Here is a 23,832-nt window from a genome sequence, read left to right on the forward strand (position 1 = left end):
TGGGGATTGGGATCCCTATTAAAACGCCACTAGTGCTCCCACCTTCCAGTGTCTAGACAAAAGTCTCCTGAACCGCCCCACATTATTGAGGCGGAGATAGAACAGGGCTTAGGCCAGGGAAGTCACTGCTGTTCTGCAAGACTCACTCAGTCAGACTTCTCCAACAAGCTGACACTTCGAACCGGGCTTACAGTGTAACTGGCTTCATGTGAAGGGAGCACACGGGGAGCAACCGGCTCAACACACTCGGCTATTTTTCTAGGGAACGTGATTGGTGTCACCCAACCCGCAGCTCTACAAACATCTGTCAGTGAGGCACCCTGTCCCAACACCCAGGGAGAAGCTACACTCTTATTTTAGAGAAGTGGGCTCACAACCCAGGGGGGCATGGTGCATCTTGGGATTGATACGCCAAGACGATGGCATCCACTATATTTTTGTTGGACTGAGGTCCTGAGGATTTGCATTCTGTCCACGTTAACCACATTGGAGCGGACAGAACAGAGAAAAGCCAGGGCTGGGTCTGCCTCCTCCGGGGCAGCGCTTACAGGTTCACCACCTGGTCCCCTTTAATGGGAGAGGTAGGAACCTTGGGCACATATCCAGACCGGGGTCTCAGGATAACGTGAAAATTAGCCGGCCCGAATTCCAGGAACGATTCGTTGACCGAAAATGCATGCAAGTCCCCTACCCTCTTGATAGAGGCCAAACAAGTAGGATAACTTTTTAAAGACAGGACTTTTAACTCAGCTGCCTGCAGGGCTCAAAGGGAGGTCTCTGCAGTGCGATACCCAAGAGGGTATAGAGGGGGTGCGAGGCGGATTCTGTCTCCTCACTCCCCTCAGGAACCTGGCGAACAAGTCATGCTTTCCCATGGATTTCCATCCACTGCATCGTGATGTGCACAAATAGAGCAAAATACTCTTTGAGGGTGGAGAGAGACAGCCATCGCTCCAACCCATCTTACAGGAAAGAAAGCACGGAGTGATTATATACCTTCGGGGGGTCTTCTCGGAAGAGAAGAACACCATTCAACAAATAGGTTCTATGGAAGAAGTTGAATATGTTCTATATATACAGTATGTCGTTTTCTTTTATTCATAGTAATTAGATTAATGTAGTGAAATGACTGCATGTGGAGTCCCATGATTCTCTGCTACATTGATGGAACAAAGAAATGAAGCCTAGTGCAAGTTCTGCCAGGAAGACTCAATCGTTCACGTCACTTATTACCTTCTCATCTATCCAATCATATCCTAATAGCCCAGTATAAAAGGGTGGTACTTACACATGTCTGAGTTCGCAGATGCTGTCGCTTCTACTATTTGTTAGCACCAGTTGCCGACCAAAACCATGTCTCAGGATACACAATCAATTTGTGATTATTCCGATTCAGATGATGAATTCTTTCAGCCATCTCCTTCCGCTTCACGCCGCAGTACCCGCATTCAATGCCGTACTTCTGCATGGGCGAGCTGGTCTTCAGAAAGTATGCTCAGCGCTCTTGAGGACGCCGGCATTCCCATCAGCGAAGGTATCTCAAGAGAAGATCTTCTGCTCTTGGCCCCAAATACATTGGGCAATCCACCAGCATCTACTCTCCCAAAAACAAAAGCTCCAACATCAACTGCTCAACCAAAGCAAGCCGGCAGGAAAAGATCCGCAAAATCCTCACCTCACCCAGCAAAAAGAACATCATTACCGGTGCAGGCGTCATCTCCTCCACAGATCGCTGACCCTCCAGACACAAATCATCAGCTCCTTTCTGCAGTTCAAAACCTCTCACAAACGGTTAAAGGATTACAGTCCAAGATGACGAATTTCGAAAACTCCTTCATCAATCCTAACCTCTGCTTGGATCCCGACATAACCTCTCCAGTCATCCGGCAATCCCGGCCTTCCTTCTCCGGTAATAACTCAGCGACCATGCCTTCTACATCAGCCTCTCAGCCTGCTCCTCTTCTCACGAGTCAGTCGCCATTCCAAGATGTCTCCGCTTCACCGGCTACTCCTATCTCTAATCTCTACACATCAACGCCAGTCCAAGCTTTCGGTAGGTGTTTTGTTTCACCCGCCGCCGCTACAGTATCTCCTCATCTCAGATCAAATATTATCCAAGGTAAGGATATCAACCAGGCTTCATTATTAATTCCTTCGCTTGCTGCTGACAGGAAATGGTTGACTGTGGTGATGTGGCAGTTCTTCTAAAAACTTCCGATCCACGGTTGCAACGCAATCTATCATTCGGCGAATTCGTAATTGCTTTTAGCATTTACAGGGACATCTTATGGCAAGTTTTTCCAGATAGAAGTGAAGAGCTAGACCTCTATCTATCCATGATGGCAGACTTTAACCGAAGATACAGGGCCACTTTATTCTATGAATATCACAAATCATTCTCCGCTAAATCCGCGTCTTTCATTACTCTTTACAATTCAAGACTGGACTGGTCTATTACCGATACTGAACTGCTGGTGCGTCATTTCGGCGGCCAAAAAAGCTTGGCTTGTTCTATCTGCAGTGCTCACGGACATACAGCTTCATTCTGCCCGAAAGCTTTCACTAGCCACGATCCGGCCGCTGTCCGTGGTGCTGAAAATGTAAGACTCAACTCTAACAGCAGAGGTCGCCCGGTAGCAGAATCTTATGACGGTCCCATATGCAATCTATTTAATGAAGCTGTTTGCTCACTTTCTAATTATCGATTTGCTCACATTTGTAGCTTTTGCAAAGATCCGCACCCGAAATCTCTCTGCCCACGCCGGTACAAACCTCAAACCAGAGGGAAAGCCCCTTTCCAGAAAAAATTCTGAGCAAACATCCATCTACACCCATCAACATCTCAAACCTTTCCAGCTACCTCTCTTTTCACCCTGATCCGTCATTTGTTGACTATCTAATCACCGGTCTGTCCCAAGGGTTTCGGGTGGGCATCCTTTCTCATCTTACTACCTCTTTCCTAGCAAAAAACTTGCAATCAGCCATGAACGAACCTGACGTCGTTTCAGCACTGTTAGAGAAAGAAGTCAATAAAGGTTATGTCATCGGCCCTTTCGCTTCTCCTCCTTTTTCTCCTTTTAGGATCAACTCTATCGGTGTTGCTACCCGTAAATACTCTGGCAAAAAAACGTCTCATTTTCAACATGTCTTCTCCTCATTCCGCTAGCACCCTTCTCTCTTCATTACGCTTTGGTTGACAACGCCATACAGTTAATTAAGTTAGCTGGCCAAGGTGCTTGGCTGGCTAAAGCAGATATAACTGACACCTTCAAAACCATGCCAATCCACCCTGCTGACTGGCCACTTTTTGGAGTCAAATGGGATTCAAAATTCTCACTTTCGGGTGTAGAAGTAGCCCCCATATCTTCAATAGTCTCTCGGAAGCATTGTGTTGGATCCTGCTGAATGTCTGCAAGCTTCCTTTTGTGTTGCTTTTACTCGATGATTTCCTGTTAATCGATTTCCTGTTAATCGATTTCCCTTCTTCCCATTCTTCTATTCTCGACATATTAAAGCAGGTTTTTAGTGACGTCGGCGTTCCCCTCTCTGCAGAGAAAAATTTGGGCCCCTCTACTAATTTAGAATTTTTAGGTATATCTCTCGATTCAGTAAAAGTTCAAGCTTCTCTTCCTCAAGAAAAGCTTATAAGAATTCGATATTTTCTGGAAACCTTCTCCTCTTTACACATCGTCTCGAAGCGGATTTTATCCCTGATTTTCCCAGCCTATTTACTGCTACTTCTATTCGCTTATTGCTCAAAGGCATAGCTAAATCCTCTATCGTTTCCCCTGACAAAAGGCTGCCTTTTACTCTGCCTTTAATACATAGATTAATAATTTCTATCCGCAACGGCCTCTTTTCCACGTACATCAATACTCTGCTAGAAGCTGTATTTTTAACGGCTTTCTACGGATTCATGCGTCCAGGAGAATTCACTTCAGCAACCAATCAATTCGATCCAGCCCGTGGTCTTTCCTTCGCAAGATCTTCAATTTTCATCTAATTTTTTCACACTCTTTCTTCAAACCTGGTTCAGGTCCCATCTCATTTCTACAGCAGCAGAGCGTGGCATTCCTGCATCAGCCATCAAAATCCTGTGCAGATGGTCCTCCTCGGCATTCGAGTCCTACATAAGACCCGATTTAAAAACTATCCTTGAAGCTCAGCAAGCTCTCCAGTAACGGTCCAGGTAAATTCCTATTTAAACACTGGTGGTGGTGTTCGGCCAAGTGGCTTTGCAAGTATTATCGTGACTGTAACAATATAATGGACATTGGTCCATATGGCAGAATCAAAAGGCGGCCTGTGGTCCACGTGACAAATCAAAAAGATGGCCTGTGGCCCATGTGACTTATCAAAAGATGGCCTGTGGCCCATGTGACTTTCAAAAGACGGCCCATGGCCCAGGTGTCTTATCAAAAGATGGCCTGTGGCCCATGTGACTTATTAAAAGACGGCCTGTGGCCCATGTGACTTACCAAAAGATGGCCTGTCGCCCACGTGTCAGTATCAAAAGATGGCAAGTGGTCCATGTGTCAGTTCTAAAAGACAGCCTGCGGCCCATGTGTCAGTATCAAAAGATGGCAAGTGGTCCACGTGTTATAACATAAGATGGCCGTGGTCCCCAAAAAAAAAAAAAAAAAAAAAAAACTTAAACATATAAGTTCTAATATATATATATATATATATATTTTTTTTTTTTATTATTTTTTTTTTTTCTCTCTCATTCTATATTCAGGAACTTCAGGATTCAAGACCGGTGGGTATACTTCCTCTACCGTTCTTTGGGGGTGGGCCCTGTCCTGGTGGATTATTACTCCACCTAATTTTGGGGGTGGGTATGCAGGATCTTCAGGCAGGATATGCAGATTCCGTACCCTCGGAATGCGAGTTACGAACGGGGCCTACGCCAAAGAACTTGATTGTTTGCTGAGCACTTAAATAAATGTTTATCGTCACAGTATTAGTAGTTCGCAGATGCTGTCACTTCAACCACCTCCATCCTCCCCATCCACCACCAAGACGGGACCTTTCCTCCATCTCCCCCAACACCACTATGCAGGGTCCTCCCCTCCATCCTCCCCAACACCTCCAGACGGGCTCTCCCCTCTATCCTGAAGACGCCAGGATGTCCCCTCCTCCTTCCACCCCACCACCACCACCACCAGATGGCCCCCTTCCTTACTTCGCAGGGGGTGGGCTGCGTCCCTACCCTTATCTTCAGGCAGGATATGCAGATTCCGTACCCTCGGAATGTGAGTTACGGACGGGGGCCTACGCCAAAGAACTTGATTGTTTGCTGAGCTCTTAAATAAATGTTCATCGTCACAGTATTAATTCTCCCGAGTCTTTCTGGTAGAACTGTTATTTACTGTTATTATGAATGTACGTATGTGTATGACCTTGTATACGTGACTTGACAATGAGAAATGTGTAACTAATGTATGACTGAGACAAAGGGCCTTTACTCAAGGATAGTAGGATGCAACAATGTGTTAGTTGGGGGACATATTGTTCATTTAGCCACTCTGATGACATAGAGGGAGTCAACTATAAAGAAGGAAGGGTCCCCCCATTAGTTGTCACACTCTGTAGGCACTCTGTATGACTTTGACTGTTGACCTTTTCTTGCAAGAAAATAAATAACCTTTAAAGACAATTGGTACATGTTTGCCCCTTTAATTTAGTGATGTAAAATTGTTTGCCACCACAATTCCACTTCAGGGCGTAAAACAAGCCTTGTGGAGGGTGCTCTCGAGGAAGTGATGGCGACCTATGACCTGTTTGTGGTAGATCACCTAAAACCTCTGCGTCCCGTCCTTTCAGGACCAGACATGGAGTTTCCAGAGGTCTGGACGCGGCTGCCAACTGTGCCCCGTCCCTGAGAATGTCTCAGAGGAATGGGTCAGGGAGGGCCCTCGATAGGAGGATAAGTTCGAGGGAACTAGGTCCGGTTGGGCCAATAAGGGGCAACTAGCAAGACCTGCTTCTTCTCCTCCCTGACTTAGTACAGTGCTGTGCAAGAAGGCTCACTGGGGAAACGCATCTTTGCAGCAGCCCCGGGGCGGTTCTCTGCACGGTCACGGAGTAAACAACTGGCAATGGGACAAGTCCGGAGAGGTAACAGATGTAACTGTGCGGCCGTGAAGTGGTCCCAGAACAGCTGGACCGCCTGGGGATTGAGTCTCCACTCTCGCTGGGCCACAGGCTGGCATGAGGCCTCGGGACTCGGCCTTGAAGCCATTCATATGGAGGAAGCCGTTCTACTGCGGCTGCATCTGCCAGGAGCCCCAGGAGCCTCTGAAAAGTTTCAGTGGGACCCTTTCTTACTTCTGTGTAACACCGACCAGACACGTTCCTCTTGAGAGACGTGTTGGACCGAGTCCATCTTCATAGCAGAAAGAGAGATTCTCAGCCCGTGGGCGAATTTACTCTTTTCCCAGATGACCCAAAGACCCAAGGTGGCAGTGGAGCACTCGAATGGTAGGATTTTGTACTGACTTTGAACCCTAGAACGCAAAAACACAGACATATCCTGTGTTGCGGAAGGATAGAGATCTGAAGTACGCGTCCTTCAAGTCAAATACTGCAGACTATTCTCAGCATTTGAAAATGCGTATCTCCGTTAACCACTTGAAAGAAAGAAGCTTATAAAGGGCCTGATTCAAGAGTCACAGGTCCAAGATTGGCCATAACCCACCACCTTTCTTGGGTACAATGAAGTACAGGCTATAGAAGCCGGTCTTCACATTGTATGTTGTACATGCTAACACTGAATAAACATGTCAAAAAAAAAAAGAAAAAAGAAGCTGGTCTTCATATCGGCTGGAGGGGCCGGCTCAATCTCACCCTTCGCCAGTAGGACTGCGATGCCCGCACACAAGACAGGTGCACATTCGCTCAACACTGGAGTGTAGCGAACAGCGCTGAACTTGGGCGGGACCAGCTGGCCGCCGGGGCAGGAGAGGCAGCAGAGAACTGTTGGGCCCAGATCTCCACTGCGTCGCCGAACAGCCCATCCTGGGAAATGGGGGAGTCCAGGAACAGAACCTTGTCCGCATCCCTCATATCAACCAATTATCCATTCGAGACTGTACGGGACACGGTGGAGGATTCCACGTTTCAGCATAGCTGTCATTTCTGGATCTGGCTCGGGCAACGTTACGAGGCCAAGCACCCTCCGATGCTGCAATCAGCATTCTGTCCTGTGGAGGGGCCCCCGAATGAAACGGCTGGTTGATCCATTACAGAGTTTAAAAGCGGGTTCTTTTAAAATAAACTATATTATATCACCCTTAATTTGTAGCTCATTGGTTATACGTGTCCTCTCGCGGGAGACTGGTGTTCCAGCGTATGACGCAGACGTAGCGTACGTTCCGGTGACAAATGCGGAAATGCAGAGTATAGAACAAAACAAAACACTGGTCGCGAATTAGAAGTCTAAAACAAGGGTGTTTAAAGAAAAATTTCGGAGGATTTCGAGATAAACCAAGAGGAGTTTTTTGATCAGCCATATTTGTTTGAACCGGAGTATACCCACTATGAGCTCAGGGAGATGGAAGAAGCTACAGCAGCGGCACAAACATTTACAGGGAAATGGTGAAATGTTAATGGACATCTCCCTTTGATGTTGAAAACACGTAATCTTGAGACTTTTGCTTTGTTGAAGCAACCTGGATATAAAAATGAAAAACTATTTTTAGACTAATAAAATGTAGAGTATAGCTCAAACAATTAAAATCCAAACACAGTTGGTTCTCGCGAGAACTAGAAAATTCTCACCAGAACATCCTACATCATACGCTGGAATGCCAGTCTCTTGTGAATTCGTGTATGACAGTTAGAGGGAGTTAGAGATTACAGCTTGTAAAGTTTTAAACATGGATATTTTACTTACACAAACGCATCACTTTGCTTCAGAAGGCCTTTATTAACCGAGAATTATGAGAATTATAAAACAGAACCAACCATTCACTGCCATTATAAAACATGGAATTGTTTAATATAGAGCACCCGCTGTTACCCACTAGACTGCTGTTACTTTATGTTAATAACACAACAAGAAAAAACAAGATAATCATTCACAGCTCTTCAATGAATAACATTAGTAACTTTAATAAGAATCAATGTATATGTAATTCATTCAGTGAAGACTATGCAATGTTTTTTTTTTTTACATTTCATTTATTCAATGTTCTATTACTTTTTTGTATTTATTTACTGAACCTTTCAACTCACTGTTGTTTGTTGACAAGAAAAAAGAACTTTGCAATATACTTATGGCAAAGTTCTTTTTTCTTTCTACGTCTACATAGTTCAAAATATGTGTGCAGAGATCAGTGCTGGTCCTAGACTTCTGGGGGCCCTAAGCGTACACTGTCAAAAAACAACAGTGAGTTGAAAAGTTCAGTAAATAAATAAAAAGCAATAGGACTAATACAACAGAATATATATATATATATATATATATATATATATATATATATATATATATATATATGAATAAAATTAACAATTTAGCCTGCTTAAGGCTTCTCTCAAGTGTGAATTCTCAAGTGCCTGTTAAGGATTCCTTTTCGGCCAAAACTTTTTCCACACTGTTGGCAGGTAAAAGGTTTCTCTCCAGTGTGAATTCTCATGTGACTGTTCAGGTGTCCTCTTTGAGTAAAACGTATGCCACACTGTTGGCATGTGAAAGGCTTTTCTCCAGTGTGAACTCTCATGTGGACTTTAAGGCTTGCATTTTGAGTGAAATTTATGCCACACTGTTGGCAGGTGAAAAACTTTTCTCTAGTGTGAATTCTCATGTGGACTTTAAGGCTTTCTTGTACACTGAAACTCTTTCCACACTGAGAACAGGTGAAAGGTTTTTCTCCAGTGTGCATTCTCATATGGATTCTAAATTTTCCCTGTTGCTTGCAACTTATTCCACACTGTTGGCAGATAAAAGACTTCTCTCCAGCGTGAACTCTCATGTGGTTACTTAGGTTTGCTTTTTGCCTGAAACTCTTTCCACACTGAGAGCAGGTGTAAGGCTTTTCTCCAGTGTGCATTCTCATATGGATTCTAAATGTTCTTTGTTGCTTGCAACTTATTCCACACTGTTGGCAGATAAAAGACTTCTCTCTAGTATGAACTCTCATGTGGTTACTAAGGTTGGCTTTTTGCCTGAAACTCTTTCCACACTGAGAGCAGGTGAAAGGCTTCTCTCCAGCGTGAATTCTCATGTGGACTTCAAGGTTTCCATGCTTATTGAAACTTATTTCACACAGTTGGCAGGTGAAATATCTTTCAGTCCCTGTCTTTTGAGTCCTTTTTCGTGTGGTAGATTTTTCAGTCTGTGAGCAAATTAAAGATGTTTTGGATTTTGCAGTTTGATTTTTCAAATGATGATGTGTCTTGTACTGATCTTTCTCTTCCATTTCATTCAGATCTTGACTCTCCTCATTCAACGGCATCAGGCCTAAAGCGAAAGAAAAGACAAAAGTTAAAGGAGAAGTTCACTTTTAAAATGAAAATTCTGTCATCATATACTCACCCTCATGTTGTTTCAAAGCTGTATGAATTTCTTTCTTATGCTGAACAGAAAGGAAGATATTTAGAAGAATATCAGTAACCAGACAGTTTTTGGGTCCCAATGACTTCCATAGTATATTTTTTTCCTACTATGGAAGTCATTGGGACCCAAAAACTGTCTGGTTACTGATATTCTTCTAAATATCTTCCTTTCTGTTCAGCATAAGAAAGAAATTCATACAGCTTTGAAACAACATGAGGGTGAGTATATGATGACAGAATTTTCATTTTAAAAGTGAACTTCTCCTTTAATACCAGTTTAATGCCACAAGTAAAGACATGTAAAGCAATATATATATATATATATATATATATATATATATATATATATATATATATATATATATATCATGTATGCTAGATCCTATTCGCAATCAACTGCGTTTACATGGTTATTTTTAAAATGGCGGGTGCCTGTGTTTTGCATACGTTCAGCCAATCAGCGTACATTTGCATCACTGGAAGTTCCTATTGGGTTGGGTTACACCAGGGGTGGGCAAACTTTTTGGCTCAAGGGCCACACGTAGCAGATTATGAAACACGATCTCATGAAAGCGCGTATCTATACCACGAATTTGATTTATCGAGCCATTTATACGGCAAAAATGTTTGGGTTTTTTTTGTTGTTTTTTTTTGCGTGCATATACGCACTGTAAACCCCTTGGTATATTAGGGGTGCGGAGTGCGTGCCTATTACACGCCATAAAGTGCGTATCATATGCACGCGAAAACTGCGTATCATAAGTAGGGCTGCAGCTATCGATTCTTTTTGTAATCGATTAATCTAGCACTTAATCGATCGATTAATCGGATAAAAAAAATTAGTGTGTTTTTAAACAATTTAAAACAAATAATGCATAACGAAAATGATGTGGCTGAAAAACTCCAACATTTGGCTCCAAAACTAAGCCTATTTATTGTAATTTTTACCCATTTAGTGTTTATAAGTGCCAGTGCCAACAATTATATAACAATACAGTTAAGTCAACTTTATACTGTAAAACATGTATAACATGTAAAACTATGAATACAAACTTAAAATAGTAAAGGCCATTTGCCCTTAGTTTTGTCTTCTTAATACAACATTACAAAAAAAGGATTGCACCTTCTGCAAATTTCCCACCGGAGAACAAAAATAAATGAAATGAATATAAAATATCAAGCCAAACAGGTACACAATGTATACAATTTATATAAAAAAAAATAAGTGTAGCTTTGAAAAGGGGAATGTTTTATTGCAAATATGCATTTTGTTAAATAGAAAAAGAACAGCATTTTGTTTTTTCACTTAGGCTAGTTGAAGTATATTAGCACGTTTTGTAGTATTATATTTTTTTTGTTTTAAAATGATCTATGTTCAATTACTTTGGTAGCCGATTATGTCTTCCCCAAAAGTACGAGTGGATTTGGAGAAGCAGGCTGGTGGGGAGTTTCATTTTGTTGTTGTTGTCTGTAACTATTTGGTAGACGTGACATAGCCTACAAACAAGGTCTCGCAAAGACTGCAATACAATATTTGTTCCTCCATCACATCTCGGTGTATACAGTGAATGCATGCTGAAATTATTGTTGCGTGGCTACATAAAAGTTTAAGCATATGTGATGCATTGCCGCGTGAGACGAGGGTGCGTGTGTGTGCGTGTGTGTGTGTGTGTGTGTGTGTGTGTGAAGGGGTTCTTTCTTTAGGCTATACGTTTACTTCTTAAAAACATCAAAGCTAAACATCATATCTAGTCAAACCGCATCACGACATCACTAAATACAGTATGGGATTAAAATCAGCGAACATCATTGTATAGGATTAGGCACAGGCGGAAATATTGGCGCTGGGTCAAAAAAAAATGCGGGGTACAGAATCGTTACCTTGTTTCAGCGACGCTGAAAGGAAGCGATCCCAAACTTTAGACATTCTCTGCCGTTTATGGACATCTACTCTCTGCCAATTCAAATTCAAAATGTATCACGCGCTATGGTGTGCTTCCTGAACATTGAACAACGGTCCGTGTGAAATCAGATCCCTGTGCGTAGTGCGCGTCATAGGAATTTAACGAGGCTTCGAGGCAGAGTTTTTGCCTCGAGGAATTTTTGTAATCGAGTAAATCGAGTAACTCGATGAATCGTTGCAGCCCTAATCATAAGCACTACAAATACAATTCGTGGTATTCGCACTTTCATAAGATCGGGCTGAGCAAACTCATTTGTGGCAACGTCTGCACGAAATTGACTGCGGGAATGTGAGAGACGACATTCTGACAATACATTTTTTATACTAGATATCCCCCATTTAGCATTATGTTTTGAGGTTAATTTTGAATTTGAATTGATAATTATAGCCAATACTTTTTAAATATTGTTTATCCTTATTATTATTTAATGGGCCTAACAGTAAATTAGAAACAAAGCACCTGCAAGTGTAACTTACACTTATAAGAGTAAAAATGACAGAAGGTTACGTTAATTCAACTTTATTAAAACTGCATATGGCAATCAATTTGCACTTCCAAAAGTCATACATTTGTAAAAAAAAATAAAAAATAAAAAATAAATAAATAAATAAACGAATATACAAATTTATTTTAAGTATAATAAAATAAAACATAAAAAGCAAAGGCAGATCAGAACATTTAATGAACAAAACCAGGTTCTGTCCATGGCAGACATGGGAGCGTAGCCGAAAACCGGGCGATAAAGGTCGGTAAACGGAATCAGTCAGGATACATCCACAAATCCAGAAGAGGAAAGAAACTAAATAGCAGACAAATCAAAGGAAAAACTAAACAGGTGTGCAAGCGGTTACCAAAAAAAATTTTCTCTGTGAGTTTCCAAAAAAGGAAAAAACATTAATGTGCAACAAGTCTATGCGCTTAAGGCGCTCTGTTTGGTTTCTATGGTGACGCGTCATTACGTGACACACACACCGCAGCCACAACTGCGCTAAATGAACGATGATCTGCTTTTACGTAATTTTTCCTTTTTTACATTTGTTAGCTATGGCATGAAATATCTGATATTCCGATTGTCAAATATATGCAACACCATATATATGTATATATATAACGCAAAGTATTGCAAGAAAAAGGCAAAATGAACGCGATCTTAAGACAATTTTTCAATACTCGACGGGCCGGATTAAACAGCCTAACGGGCCGTAGTTTGCCCACCCCTGGGTTACACTCTACTCTGAAATAGGAGCCAATTTAGTCAGCCCAAAAGACATTCTTATAGCTAAAATTGTTCTCAGTTTCTGCAGTGACAACACACTATAAATCGGGTACTTTCCGCCAATAGTTACAGGAACTATACCCAGCATGAATGTGGCCCTCCAGGAACTGAGTTTTTCAGTTCTGCTATACTTACTAGCTAAGCTACAATCCACATGGGAAAATAGTAAAACAGTAAAACAAGCAGCTGTGCAAAATATGATACACTGGTGTTTTGCCAGATGAGAAGTTTATTTATGTATAATCGTATTACTCTTTTAATTCTTTTTATAACTGTATCCACTGTATGTACGACTGATTGCACTGTATTCCTTCCTTTTGATTCTAAACTGAACTCAAATGGCACTGAGAATTGGGTAAGAGACAAACATAAATTACTTGATGGGAACTTAAGAGATGAAACCATGCTGATAACCTGGGTCTGTGGTGGAGTAGTGAGTTTGATGTGTGATTAAACTCGAGGTTCTGTAGGGTGCAGACAGGATTGATTCCATTCCTAGAGCTTCCGAACAAATGGGTTTTTGGGGTGCGGACTGATGGGTTAGTGAACCTGAGGTTACCCTGTGAGTCAGTCCTAGAGCTCCTCTTGTCCGATTTTAGGGAAAAATCAGGTCCATTGGAGACATCCAATAGATTTCTTAGGTGAAAGAACACCTCAGACAGTGTAATCACCATGGGAAAATCTCAGAGTAAAACTGGGAGTTGTGAAAAATGTGATACACCGTTGTTTTGCCATATGAGAAGTTTATCTATGTATTATGTACCATCTTTTAACTCTTAATTCATTTTATAACTGTATCATATATCTCTTTTAATTTATTTTATAGCGGTTTCAATTTTCCTTGCTTTTATTTTGTGATTGATTCAATTCCTTCCTGTAAAGCACTTTGAATTGCCATGGTTTATGAAATGTGCTATATAAATAAACTTGCCTTGCCTTCTTAATGGGGTGTTGCATAATCTCAGAACTTCTCAATATTGTTCAAAAATATTCTTTATTTTATATTTTAGGACACATCTCAAAAACTTTCAGCAGAGGAGTTGGGGGTTTCACTTGAATTTTTTAAGAGTGGAAAAAAACTTAAAATACAGATTACAGTAATATTTCTAAATGTAATACTATAAAGGGTCTACTATTCTGCCGTACAAAGGCAAAGTGCAGTAACTACGCCAAGACTGAAACTGAGAAAAATGGCTTCAAAGTTTTCATACAGGCCAGCCAAACATGTTGTAGGTACAATAGTGTTGATACTTTTATGTAATACCTTTACAGGAAGGAAAATGTTATACTTTAAAAAAAGACCATTGTAAATATGACCTTTGACCCTAAAAATGTAGATATTGTACTCTGCCTTTGTCTAACCTCAAGCAACTAAAACACTATTACAAAAGCAGAGTGCAGTATCTACAAGTGAAATGTGTTAATCCAACTTTCTTTTTTACTCCTTATACCTTTTCATTTGTTTAAATTGGTTTTATGTTTTGTTTATGGATGTTTATAGGTTGAGATTTACACACAATCAAAATGCTGGTATTTTGGTTTGTGGATTTTTATTTTAATTGAAAATTAATTAATTAAATACCAAGGTTACTAATAAAACAGCACTTAAAAATTCATATACATTTTAGAACTTAACTCAAACAGAATAACAAGGAGATTTTGTGTGTGTGTGTGTGTGTGTGTATGTGAACACTCCCAAGCTAGACATAATTCAACAGCCCTGCAATAAATCTACCTTCTCAAGCAGCATGTAACATGTGTAACGTTCAGGTTTTGTTTGAACTAAGACAAAAATGTTAACCTTTACATATTGGAGGCTGTAGTTTGTGGTGGTGTTAAACTGTATTCCATAATCAGAGGTTTTTCTAATATCTAGTCAATCCAGACAAAATAACACCTCTAGCATACAACACATAAAATGTAACCGCAGCACAAAATATACAGCCTCCAAAGTTACAGTTGAATAAACACTTTTCTAAAAAAAAGTTTAATCAAAACACATTCTAACCTTCCTGAAAGTAGGATTATACATTTTAGATAATAAACTGGTTACTGTACACTAAAGTGTAGAGTTATTATGGAGAAGTAATCTTTCTTGCTGAGTAAGTGTAATTGGTTGTCATCTCATAGCTGTTGGTGTAAGAACATCTTGCTCTACAAGCAAATGCAGAGTTGCTTACATGTGCTGTTTATGGAGCATTAATGTGGGTGTAGGCGTTACTACGGACTCCATCCAGTTTGCAGGTATTATCGCGTGTATGTGGTTATGATCTGCAAGGTCTATGAGGAATTTGTTGTTCATGAGTACATCTCGCAATAAGACATCCTGATATTGACTGCATCATATCAGAGCAGAAAAGGCGGATGATGAAGGACGGTGTGTGCACATATGAAAATGTTTTTGTGAGAGTAGGGGTGTGTACTTGTGTGTGTAAGTGCATATTTCTTTTCCTCCTCAATCCTCCTCAGCCAGATTCTCCCAAAAATGACGGCGGTTGGGGGGCATCATTGGGCAGAGCTTTGAGATGATGTCCATCTTCTTCTCCCTCTCTACCCCCTTGTCTCCAGGCCTCAACTGTCCAGGGTACTCCAAGGTTACCTATCAACCAAAATGTGTATATAATTGCAAGTGTTACCATGTTTATAGGTCTATAGTATGTGAAATACAAGTCTTACACTCTTACCTTCTTCATGAGGAAGTCGCATTGTGTGAACTCCTCTTCATTGTGCGAAAGTTTGTAGAACATGTACCTGGAGCCCCTCCTCATCTGAATGACAGTCATTCTGGGCAGATTTGGCACATTCTTGACTTTGGTCACTGAGCAACCATTGCTCCATGCAAGGATGTTGTTGCACTGAAGCTCCATCACATTTACTTTGCCTGAGTTGGAAGAGGCAATCACATCTTTGAAGTCCTGAAAGTCCAGGACGACACCTCCAGGTTGTTTCCTCATGGCTTTCTCCACCCCATGGTGGAAGCTGTCAGCGCTCATGAAGGTGTGCCCTGTTTCAAAGTATTTCAGTGTGATGTCTTGGATTTTGTTAGTTGTGTTATTCACCAGCTTAACCAACGTGGTGAGCAGGACCCAGTTTTTGTTTTTTGAGCAGTTGTCCACCCAGTATGTCACATGTCGCACATCCCGCTCCTGATGGAGGGCGATGACATATGCAGATGCCACCTCTGCTGCTGTTCTCCCCGCAATGCCTTCATGCCATATCACAGACACAGTGTTCTTTTTAAAGGGTGACTTCTTGCCAACACTGGCAAAAGTCTCATGAAAGGCAGTGATTCTTTGAGTGAAGACTGCAGACTTCACTCCTGGCATACGGGGCAACATAATGACCTTTTGGAGGTCAACACTACGGATTACCTGGTCATCCACCTCTTCTCTTTCTGCATCCAATCTGTAGTGTTGCCTCCCTATCTCTGCTCTCCTCTTATGTTCCTCCCACTGTAGACAGGAATGGCATTGAGAATTCCCATCAGCCTGATGCTCTGTATTCAGATGGATCTCATGCTGCAAGCAGTGCTCACACTCCTCCTCTCCCAGTTTAGTGAAGCTGATATTCAGTTCCTTCACAGCCTTCCTGTACGTCTCGTAAGAGCATTTTTGAAACCTCTGCCTGTAGTCATTAAACATTGACCGGATGTTGATGTCACTGGGCAGATACCTCCTGTTTGGAGCATGCTCCCATCTATAGTGGCTTATTGAGGGATGAAACGATTCAATGTGTTCAAACATTGGAGTCATGTCCATCTTGTTGCTGGGGGTATGTCTTCCCCTTCGGTCTTGAGGTGGTGCTAGAGTCAAGGAGGTGGCACTACCAAAAACAGTCACTATCAAGCGGTCATTTTTTGGGTGGTATCCTAAGGTGGACAAAAACATAGTCTTACACACCTCCTGTCGCTGGCCCAGGTTATCATTAAGATGATAATGGTATGACCACTTTCGTTGAGTTGGACCACCTATGGTGTATCGCCGTGTCTGCTGCTGTGAGATCATACGAAATATGAAGTGCTTCTTTTCAGGGTATGTCAGCTTTCCATATGCACCAAATATTTCCATCCTCTGGCCCTCTGTTATTTTCCTCATACATTTTTTTCTGCACTGTGGGCCACAAGGCTTCCCAATCCGGAGAGTCTTTGGGAGGTCAGCTGCAGGCAGCTCTTGACAAGGAATGCTGGTGCTGACCTCATCATCACCATCCTCATCACTTTTATCCTCTGGCACATAGGTAACATCCATCCCATCACATTCATCCCCTTCATCCTCTTTCCTTTCATCATCATCATCATCATCATCATCCTCCTTCTCCTCACTATAACCACCTAATCAAAACACATTCCCAGTCTATTTTTAGAGGAGTGCCTTGGGAGGACATTTGTGTTGGCAGGTTGGTTCTCCTCGCACACTTTTATCAAGTTTTATAACCTTCAAATAAATAACTTTCTTTTAAATAAATGCTCATTTAAAAGCAGCTTACTTCAGAGTGATATGTTTCCATATCATCATGTTTAACACTGAGAATTTGTATAATTGTAATGTGATTAAAAATGTGAAATATCATGCAGATGCAGATATCTAAATCAGTTTGAGCGGTTGGTGGGTTGATGATTTATTTTAAACAGCAGATTCAGGTGACGTTAGAGCTCATCTGCACATCTCCAGCACAAGCCATAGAGTCCCCTATATAGTTCAGGTAGCCTATAAGTAATGCACAGACTTTTTCCTTGTTCAATTTGCACACTGAACATGGGTTGGAGCTCTTCATTTTGAACTCTCAAAGTGCTCCAGATTAATTCATTTATCTTTAAAATGTAAAAAATTTTTTACAGAGGAACATGTGCCCGGACCCCCCTAGTGCCCACCGCAGTCCTGCCTTCACTCTCGTTTTGCTGCTTTTATAAAAAATAAAAACCATTGTTAACGTCTGCTCTGCTCATTTAGCATGGGTTGCAGTCGCACACAGTGCAGCAGGAATCACAGTTCACTGATCGCGCAATGTCTTATCTTGTACAATGTGCGCTCAGCACTGCCGCTCCCTAAACACGGAGTAAGCGTGATCGCGAAAGTGAAAGTACAATGTGAGCTCTCTGATGTGCGCAAATTAGGCTACATACAATAGTCTGCCTCCCAATATCAAACCTATCTCTGACCTGTGTAGTTGTGTTCAATGTTCAATTTGTAGAAAGGAATTAAATTAGGTCGTCACACATAGCCTCAATCAGAAGTTCTGGAAGCTCATATTTCATGTACAGTAAGGTCTGAAGAAATTCATTTGAAATCGTACAGGAGAAAAGCCAGCTAGTTGAGTTTGTGGCAAAAGCACCTACAGTGCTTGTATATCGTAGTATTTAAATGCATTTGATAAAATTCATACTGATAAAATAGAACTGAAATGACATTCATTTCAAGATGATTAGTACATTTATTTTAAAATCCACCTGTAGCAAAATAGTTAACAGTAGCAAACAGCAACACCAAGGTCATGTGATCAGCTTTAAAGTAGGTCACCCAGCAACTGCAGTGTTCAACACTTCAAGAGTTTCATCTTAACTTGATCCATCTGAACTTATTTTTTTTTTGAAAGGGATACTTCACTTTAAAATGAAGTCTGTCATCATATACTCACCCTTAAGTTGTTTCAAACCTGTATGAATTTATTTCTTCTGCTGAACACAAAGGAAGATATTTCGAAGAATGTCAGTAACCAAACAGTTAACTGGTCCCATTGACTTCCATAGTCCGAAAAAAAAAAAATGGAATACTATGGAAGTCAATGGGACCAGTTAACTGTTTGGTTACTGACATTTTTAAAATATTTTCCTTTGTGTTCAGCAGAAGTTATAAATTCATACAGGTTTGAAACAACTTGAGGGTGAGTATATGATGACTGAATTTTCATTTTAAAGTGAAGTATCCCTTTAAATATCCACTCTGAGACTCTACGTTTTATAAGAAACCTAGTGAAAAGCAGTGGATGATATTTATACTTTGAGATTTTTGGTGGATGCCATCTCAGCCTACATCGTCAGCTGAGGCCTGAGGATTTCCTAGCAAGAGAATCTCAGCACACCATGCCACCCAAGAAGGACCAAAGCAGAAACCAAAGTAATGGAGAGGAGTTGGTGTCGCTTTCACAGGTAAAATATCTAATGAGTCAACAAAGGGTTCTGTTCATGCAACTTCTGCAGCAGCAAGAAAGTAACTTCAAGACTGTTGTGGAATTAATTGTGAACAATGTGAACACTCGGATTGACAAATTGACCAGGGAGACACAGGAGATGAGAAGCAGCTAGCAATTTTACCGGAAGAACATTGATGATCTAATAAAGAAAACAATTAGAAAATTGAGTCAGAGAGAACAATTGCTTGTGCTGAAACCAAAACAATGAAGGGGAAATTGTCAGAGATGACTGAGAAAGCGGACTACTTGGAGGGTCAAACTAGAAGGAATAACCTTGTTGTGGATAGCATTCCTGAGGCCCAGAATGAAAGCTGGAAGGAGACTGAGGACAAAGTCAGGTGTGTGATAAATGATAAACTTCACCTGGACAGTAGTCAGATGGTGATTGAACATGCACATAGGACTGGCAATCCATCCAGATATTCTGGAAAGAGACAGGCCTATCATGATCAAATTACTCAGATACAAAGATAAAATGGCTGTTCTGGGAAAGACTAAGGATCTGAAAGCCACCAACATTATGTGAATGAGGACTACACTGAAGCCGTCAGGCAAAACCGTAAGGAACTCATTCCAGCCATGAAAGCTGCCAGAGAACAAGGTGACGTAGCCTAAATCCGACATGACAAACTAATTGTCCATCCCCCTGTCCAAAAACATAAGGATTAGAAAGGCACCAATGGCCAGGAGCTGGAGCGAGAGACTAGTTCTTTCTTTTTCTTTGGTGACAGCTAATGGGGATCCTTTTAACAATAAACAATAAATCTGCAGACTATTTTTCCAGTCATGAATGTCAATGAAGTTTTCTATCAAATAATCTAGTCTCGTTCTCGTGAACACAATCTCGTTTCTCGTGATATTAAGTGTCTCGTAACACCCCTACTATTCAGAGAACATTGGTTACGCAAGTAACCCGACAAGTTTTCCATAGCCAATAGCGCTAGCTATTTTATCAATACCACAGCAGTATAGCCCTTGTGCTGTGTTCCCATCATTTTACTAACATTAAACAGTAGACCTATGTGTAAACAAACAAGTAATAACTCGGTGAGTGTTTTAGCGCAATTTTCTCACCTCATGGGATCACAACACTAAGAGATAGTAAATCTTTTCCTGGATTTTTTTTGTGCGTTCCCGAGATTAGACCTTCCTTAACATAATGCCGAAAACCCGAAGTCTCTAGGTGGTCTGGTTGAGGAGTAGATAGAAGTGCAAGATTGGTGCGCACAGACGCACAGAACAGAAATCATGAGTTAACAAGCGCAATTTTGTCCGGTGGAAAATTGCGGTAAAAATATGAAGAACAAAAGCATTTGAACTCAAGCACCGCAAATGAAAAAAACACCTGATAAAGCAGACTGCACCAGATATCGTAAAGATACACTAAAGCCAGCATAATGAATATCGTGTTCATATTTTTTCACGTTTATGTTGAGAAAAGCAATAATATCCACATGCAGGGGCGCGGAAACAGCAATTTATGCTCGAGTGATAAAACGCGCTGACAGATGTTTCAGAGACACAAAGATATCGGTGCTAAGTTCGTAACAGCACTTCGCGTTTTCTGTTCTTAAACCTATCTCCCTCAATGAAACTTAAATTAAGTATATGTCTCAAAATCATTTTGCTATTTGAGAAGTTATCATCTTGGATCACGGGGGGTCTAGCTGCGCTTACCTGCAGTCGTGAATGAAGTGATGGACAGCTGCCTTTCCTCATTTGACTGCTGTTTGGATTTCATGTGTTTTCTCATTGTGGTGATGATATTAGGCTATAACTCAGATTAATTAATTAATTTGAACTCAAGTAATTCTATTTTGTAAGACAACTTTAAAGTCATTACAAACTTTGCGAGGCAGACGACAACATTATGTGATCAAACGCACACAACTTGTTAACACGCTCCACCCTGTGCATTTAATTATAACTGCGAGTTAGTGCTTGGGATTTGACATGGATTTAAATCTTTAACGGCCAGCAAAGCAGCGTAGTAAAATTTGAATATTGGTGCACACTAGGGCTGTCACTTTTGAGAAAACTCTAATTCGAACGGATATCAAATATCAAGCAATGTATTCGAATGTATTCTAATATCCACAAGCCGTTTTTTTGCAAATTCGGCAAACTACCTTATCTTTAACGGTTATACATGGCACTTTAAAAACCGGATAGTTTATTTATAGTTTGATTACAGATATTTTGCGTCATGTTCGAATGCATATTTGAATATCGAATAAAAAGTGACAGCCCTAGTGCACACCCCTAACAGGGATCAGATGAGTTCAGCTTTGAGAATAAAACTAACCTGTTTGTTCCTCAGTTTCTTTTTCTTTCACTCTGAATGTTTCTTCAATGTTCATCTCTTCACTCTCCTCTTTAATAAACGCCATCTTTGTTTGTTCCTCAGTTTCTTCTTGTTTCATACTAAATGTTTCTTCAATACTCATGTCTTCACTCTCCTCTTTAACAAACTCCATCTTTGTTTGTTCCTCAGTTTCTTGTTTCACTCTGAATGTTTCTTCAATCTTCACGTCTTCACTCTCCTCTTTAATAAATGCCATCTTTGTTTGTTCCTCAGTTTCTTGTTTCACACTGAATGTTTCTTCAATCTTCATGTCTTCACTCTCCTCTTTAATAAATACCATCTGTATTGTATATTTATACAGTGTCACGTGGACCTCAGTCGCTTCACTGTGTGATTGTCCTGTTTAAAATGAGAATAATTAACAGAGAGAAAAAGAAATTCCAAACTAAATCTCTGTGAGCGTCTCAATCTGCTCTAGTTAAGTAGTTCAGCAAACTAGTAAGGGAGCCAGATAGATTTAATGTACTTAAATCACAAATTAGCACTACAAATTAATAAAAGAATGCAAATTTTAGAGACACTTAGGCTAACATATTATGCAGTTTAAGTATTTAATGATTTGTAGAAATAGAAATGTAGCGCTTCGAATCACTTTGATAAAGTATTTGATTCACTGCTCGCCAGAGACCGAATTGAAACGCACCTTTTGTTACTCACGAGTTTTCATTGTTACTTTACTCACACGACGTTAATAAATGTTAGATAAAGCAATGCATTGCTAAACTGAATAATGCCTAAACCAGTAGGCGTCGCTTGAAGACGATTAAACTGTTTCTATCGCGTTAAAACACATACCTTTCTTCAGCCGAATCACAACAGATGCGGGAGCGCGCCAGCGCGGCGCTGCCTTATGACGTCACACTCGGATACCAAATTAAAAGTCCTGTTCACACGCTGCAGGTTAACAATCACAAAAGTGCATAGAAATTTATGTAGAAAAAATATATCTAAAATATGACACAACTCAGAGCTGAATGTATTGGTGAAATACATTTAATAAAAAAAAAATTAAAGGAATAACACAATGCAGTCACTTTATTGTTTTGTCTTAATGAAATACTTCTTATTACTTCTTTTTCCATTTACACTCACATTTACAGGCAAAGTAGTTCATTGTCCCACCCATACAGTTTAGCCACCAGCCTTTCCCTGAGATTTACACCACTCCAGTGTCTCTCCGTTTCATCCACTGTCCCATAGTTATTAATTCTTGCTGGTTCTTCAATCTGCCATTGATCACCATTAAATTTCACCCACAGATGAAAATCCTCTCATCATTTACTCACCCTTATGTATGTATTTATTTTACAAAACAAAAATTAACAGTGTGGGTGACACTGTTAATTTTTGTTTTGTAAAATTACAGTAAAAACTGTCCGATTGCATTAGTAACAGACTATAATTATCCAAAATAGTATATCACCGTAGCACATATGTTAAATTACCCTACATCAAGACACAGCACACAACCTTAATTTTTACTGTCTTCACATATATAAAATATAGAAAACATACGTTAAATAAATAAAATGAATGGGGAAATACCATTACTTCACAAGCAAGTAACGGGGTCCTGTGGGTCCTTAACAATTTGGTTTGATCGTACAACAAAACTTAAATTAACATTTTAATAGGCCTTAAATTTGGGGATGGAAAAACAGCCGCTGCGGTCTGGATATATGCAAATAAATGTTGTTTGAAAGTGTAGTGAGGCCGAGCAGTTTACCTTCAATCCTAAAACAAAAGCTTTTTTTTTTTTTCTTTTTTTTTTTCTTATGGCTTCTTTATCATCATTTATTATTTTATGGCTATAAAATGGGAAAAGTGACCCAAACAATGTCAATAACTGTTGAAAGATTATGAAGATATCATGAAAATAAATCTACTGATTCTAAGACAATCATCATTTTTAGACATTCTATACCTATTTCAGGTATTTTTAGACTCAAATGAACTTTATATGACCACATTTTTAATATGAGAAAAACACACTGTCATGTATATGCATTTCAATACTGACACATATATACATTTGATCACATTGGTCAATATTAAATCATATTTTTCAAATTAATTAATAACTGGTATAAATGATTTCTTCACCCATACCAAACAGTTTTACCCTTTAGACTGAGTCTCATTGTCTTTAGTTATTTGCTAATATTTTCAGCACATCATTGGACAACATGTATTTACATATGTATTTCACCAATACATGAAACTTACAACTCTTTTATTAGTTGTATATATTTTATATAACGTTAGTAAAACTTTTATATATTAGCTCATCTATGAACATGAGTCCTGACGGATTGCTTTCCATTAGCTGTGAGGTGAAGACAACAATTCCCGTAATACCACACTCATTCATGGCCTCATCAAGCTACACTTTCGTTTTGAATAAACAACCAGTAAATGCTCAATGTATATTAGAATCTTTTTTTAGTATTTTAAGAAAGGGAAAAAAAGCTAGAAATCAG

General features: G+C 40.2%; 4 protein-coding genes across 5 annotated transcripts in view; all 4 read right to left on the minus strand.

Moving 5' to 3' along the window:
- The window catches only part of LOC307157378 (uncharacterized protein), a 670,360-nt gene extending 648,227 nt beyond the window's left edge, over window positions 1-22,133 (minus strand). Inside the window, exon 1 of the mRNA XM_079869279.1 lies at window positions 21,996-22,133. The gene's annotated coding sequence lies outside the window, so the exon portion shown is untranslated. The remainder of the gene's footprint in view (window positions 1-21,995) is intronic.
- LOC307157382 (uncharacterized protein) overlaps window positions 1-23,832 on the minus strand; it is a 388,998-nt gene that overhangs the window by 283,405 nt on the left and 81,761 nt on the right. The gene's annotated exons all lie outside the window — the stretch shown is intronic.
- LOC307157387 (uncharacterized protein) lies at window positions 8,189-13,544 on the minus strand. The gene is made up of 2 exons (XM_079869303.1): window positions 13,213-13,544; window positions 8,189-9,463 (listed from the first exon to the last, which is right to left on the minus strand). The coding sequence occupies exons 1-2, from the start codon at window positions 13,289-13,291 to the stop codon at window positions 8,538-8,540; spliced, it is 1,005 nt and encodes a 334-aa protein (XP_079725429.1). The 5' UTR covers window positions 13,292-13,544; the 3' UTR covers window positions 8,189-8,537.
- On the minus strand, window positions 13,588-22,217 carry LOC307157327 (uncharacterized protein). Of its 2 annotated transcripts, none has more exons than XM_079869200.1 (4): window positions 22,148-22,217; window positions 21,293-21,691; window positions 15,483-17,128; window positions 13,588-15,397 (listed from the first exon to the last, which is right to left on the minus strand). In XM_079869200.1, exons 2-4 carry the CDS (start codon window positions 21,630-21,632, stop codon window positions 15,254-15,256), a joined length of 2,130 nt encoding a protein of 709 aa, XP_079725326.1. In that variant the 5' UTR covers window positions 21,633-21,691; window positions 22,148-22,217; the 3' UTR covers window positions 13,588-15,253. The 2 variants fall into 2 exon arrangements, with proteins under 2 accessions (XP_079725326.1, XP_079725327.1); XM_079869201.1 differs by having other exon boundaries at window positions 15,483-17,118; window positions 21,289-21,691.

Source organism: Squalius cephalus (genome assembly GCF_949319135.1).
Source record: "Squalius cephalus genome assembly, chromosome: 4".
Classification (NCBI taxonomy): Eukaryota; Metazoa; Chordata; class Actinopteri; order Cypriniformes; family Leuciscidae; genus Squalius; species Squalius cephalus.

Coding starts and splice junctions, on each gene's coding strand:
- LOC307157387 (XM_079869303.1), bottom strand. CDS start 13,291: ATGGAATCAATCCTGTCTGCACCCTACAGAACCTCGAGTTTAATCACA. Junction 9,464..13,212: donor CTACTCCACCACAGACCCAG/GTTATCAGCATG, acceptor CTTTCGCTTTAG/GCCTGATGCCGTTGAATGAG.
- LOC307157327 (XM_079869200.1), bottom strand. CDS start 21,632: ATGGTATTTATTAAAGAGGAGAGTGAAGACATGAAGATTGAAGAAACA. Junction 17,129..21,292: donor AGAAACTGAGGAACAAACAG/GTTAGTTTTATT, acceptor TGTTTTGATTAG/GTGGTTATAGTGAGGAGAAG. Junction 15,398..15,482: donor GCGACTTCCTCATGAAGAAG/GTAAGAGTGTAA, acceptor TTTGGTTGATAG/GTAACCTTGGAGTACCCTGG.